This window comes from Loa loa (assembly GCF_000183805.2).
Source record: "Loa loa unplaced genomic scaffold supercont3.243, whole genome shotgun sequence".
In the NCBI taxonomy this organism is placed as follows: Eukaryota; Metazoa; Nematoda; class Chromadorea; order Rhabditida; family Onchocercidae; genus Loa; species Loa loa.
In genome coordinates, this window is record NW_018108423.1 from 78,925 (window position 1) to 81,916 (window position 2,992).

The window sequence follows — 2,992 nt, forward strand, 5'->3', positions numbered from 1 at the left end:
GAAAGAAGAAGAAGAGAGAGAGAGAGAGAGAGAGGGAGAGAGAGGTAAGAAAAAAAAAAGATAATTAATAGTTTAAAATATTTCCTACCATTATGCATAAAAAGCAATTCAAAAGTTTTTTTTTTTAGAATAATTTTTAATAAAATTTAAATTTGAATTATGTCAATTACAAAAAAAAAAAAAAAAAAGCTTCTAATAGCTAACTGCCTATTTGATGATTAATTTTAACATAAATTAATTCATTACTTTAGCATTCATTGCTGGTATCCTTAATGTTACCAGTAATGGATTGAAGAGTGGATCGACAAATGCGCCAATTCGAGCTAATTGAAACCATTGAGCCCATTCTGTTGCATCTTCACGATCTTTTGCCCAAAAAACGGCTATTTCAATAAATGATTGTCCAACAATTGAAATAAAATATGCGCAAATGGATAAGAGAAGTGTATTAAAAAGCATTTCACGACGGCGTTGTGGTTTACATTCACTAAAATAAAAAGAAAAAAAAAATCTTTCGTCAAATTTTTTTTTTTCAAATCAAAACTTTTTTTTAAATAAAATTTTATGAATCTTCATTTTTTTCTGTAGAATGGAATATTGAATTGAATATTTGAATTAAATTTTGATATGAGAAGAAAAAATTGAGAAGAAATCTGAAAGAATGCATGAATTTTCCTTTTTTTTTTTCAAATTTATTCAAATCACTTTAAATTAATAAAATAATTCAACAATTAAAATTAACAAATTTGAAAGTTTCCAAAAAAAATCCAAAATTTAAAATTTTTTAAATTTAAAAAATCCAAAATTTAAAAAATTTAAAAAACCAAAATTTAAAAAAAATTTTTAAAAAAGACAAATTTAAAAATTTTCAAAACAAAAAAATAATTTGAAAATTGAAATGAACAAATTTAAAAGTTTTTTAAAACAAAAAAATAATTTGAAAACTAAAATAAATAAATTTAAAAATTTTATTGAAAATAAAATAAATCAAACCGTATTTCTCCACTAAATACATTACTTTGTCGACGTACATTACGATTATAGCAAATCGTTATTATAAAAATTGCTAATGCTATTACAAGAAAAGTTAGCGTAAAAAGTGTATGACCATGTAATAAATAAACACCAAAATTATGAAAAGGTGAAATTCGTTCACATAAATCACCAAAAATATTATAATCTGCTAGCATCAAACTGAAATTAATTTTTATATTTTAATAATTTCCATTTTCACTGTTTTTTTTTCTTTGTTATAATTGAAATTCATTTTATTATTTCAATTATTTTAATAACATTTAATAAATTCAAATGATAGAATTATTTTCAAATAAATTATCAATTAAATCTTTTTTTTAACAATTTTCACTTTTTTTAAATCAGAATTCAACTTATGATTATTATTTCAATTGTTTCAATAATACTTGATAAATTCAAATGATAGAATTATTGCCAAATAAATTACTAACTAATCATTTTTAAACTAAAAAATTAGTAATTTATTCATTAATTTCTGATACATAATATTATAATAAATAATTTATATTCTCTTCAATTTATAATTATTGCTATTTCAAATTATAATTATAAAATAAAATTTGAATTTCATTCAAAAATTAAACCTTCTTTTACTACACTGAGCATCATATTGACGAGTTGTACTGAACATTTGACTGATAAAATGAAGTGCTGTAAGTTGAAGGGAAGAAAATAAGAGATGTGTAATAAATAAAAATATCCAAACAATTGAAAAAATTGAAATTACACATTTCCGTGATAATCGTATTGATTTACCAGCCATTGAACGATTAATAACAGCCTAAATAATCATCATTTTTATTTATTCCTATCATCATTTTTATAGATGATATCATTTATAGCCTATTTACTTATAATACTATAATTAATATAATTATATCAAACACTATTTTTATGATAATATTAAAGTAAAGAAAAAAAAGAAATTATTATTATTACTTCTAATAATTGCGATTATTGTTAATGATGATATTTTCATTTATCTTAATAATTATCAATTTCAGAAAGTTTTAAAAAAAAAAAACTAAAATGTTCAGAAAAAATTATTTCCGTTTTTTTTTTTTTTTTTGTTTCCTGTTTACAGTAATTAAACTTACCAAGACAAGAAAAAATAAATTTGTTAGACCAAGAAGTGAACCATTTTGTGCTAATGAATAAAGCGTTTCCTGAATCATCTGTTGGATGAATTTATTTGTTTCAAATAAATTTGCATTCAATGTTTCAGCTATGAATAATGATGCTGGAATGGTTCCATCCAAATTCTAAAAAAAAAAAGAAAAAACGAAAAAATAAAAACAATTGATTTTGCAAACATATTTATGCAATATTTCCCAAAGTTTTTACAAATTCCTTTTTTTTTTTAAATTTAAAATAATTTATTGAAATATTTTCGAAGGAATGTGCATGTTAGTTATAACAATCAATTAATCTTGAATTTTTAAAAATTATTCCTGTCACATTACATTTCAATCATTATGTCCTCTTTTTTTTTCCCCTAAGGTATAATATCAAGAATAAGGAATATATAACTATAACATAGCAAGCTAATGAAATGATAAATTCTGGCTAGAAAATGATTTACCTAATTAGCAATGATTTGAAAAACTTCTTATGCTAACATTTTAATAAAACATTCGAAATTGTGCGACAAAAATTAACTGACCTTCATTAAGTGCAAATGTACTACTTTCAATGACAACTAATAACTAATTGGATGATCTATGATTTCGTAATGATCAGAAATTTTTTTTTTTCGTTTTTGAAAATCTAAAAAGTATGTAATTTATCGTTATCTTATTAATTTTCTATATTTTTGCTGGAAATTTCCATATTGCTAATGACTTTTTTTTTCTCAAATAGAAATTTGCAGTGATCATTTAAAACTTTTGCATATAAGTTATAATAGTTTTATCCTGAAATAGTTGAAAGAAATAATTGCAATAATAATAGTAATAAT

General features: G+C 21.4%; 1 protein-coding gene across 1 annotated transcript in view; it reads right to left on the reverse strand.

The window, feature by feature from the left end:
- Window positions 1–1,190, reverse strand: part of LOAG_14122 (hypothetical protein) — a gene marked incomplete at its 5' end in the record, with an annotated part of 2,618 nt that extends 1,428 nt beyond the window's left edge. The window contains 2 exons of the mRNA XM_020448763.1: window positions 247–487; window positions 994–1,190. Of these exons, the coding sequence (XP_020301117.1) occupies window positions 247–487; window positions 994–1,190 (438 nt within the window). The remainder of the gene's footprint in view (window positions 1–246; window positions 488–993) is intronic.
- Window positions 1,191–2,992: the final 1,802 nt, after the last annotated feature.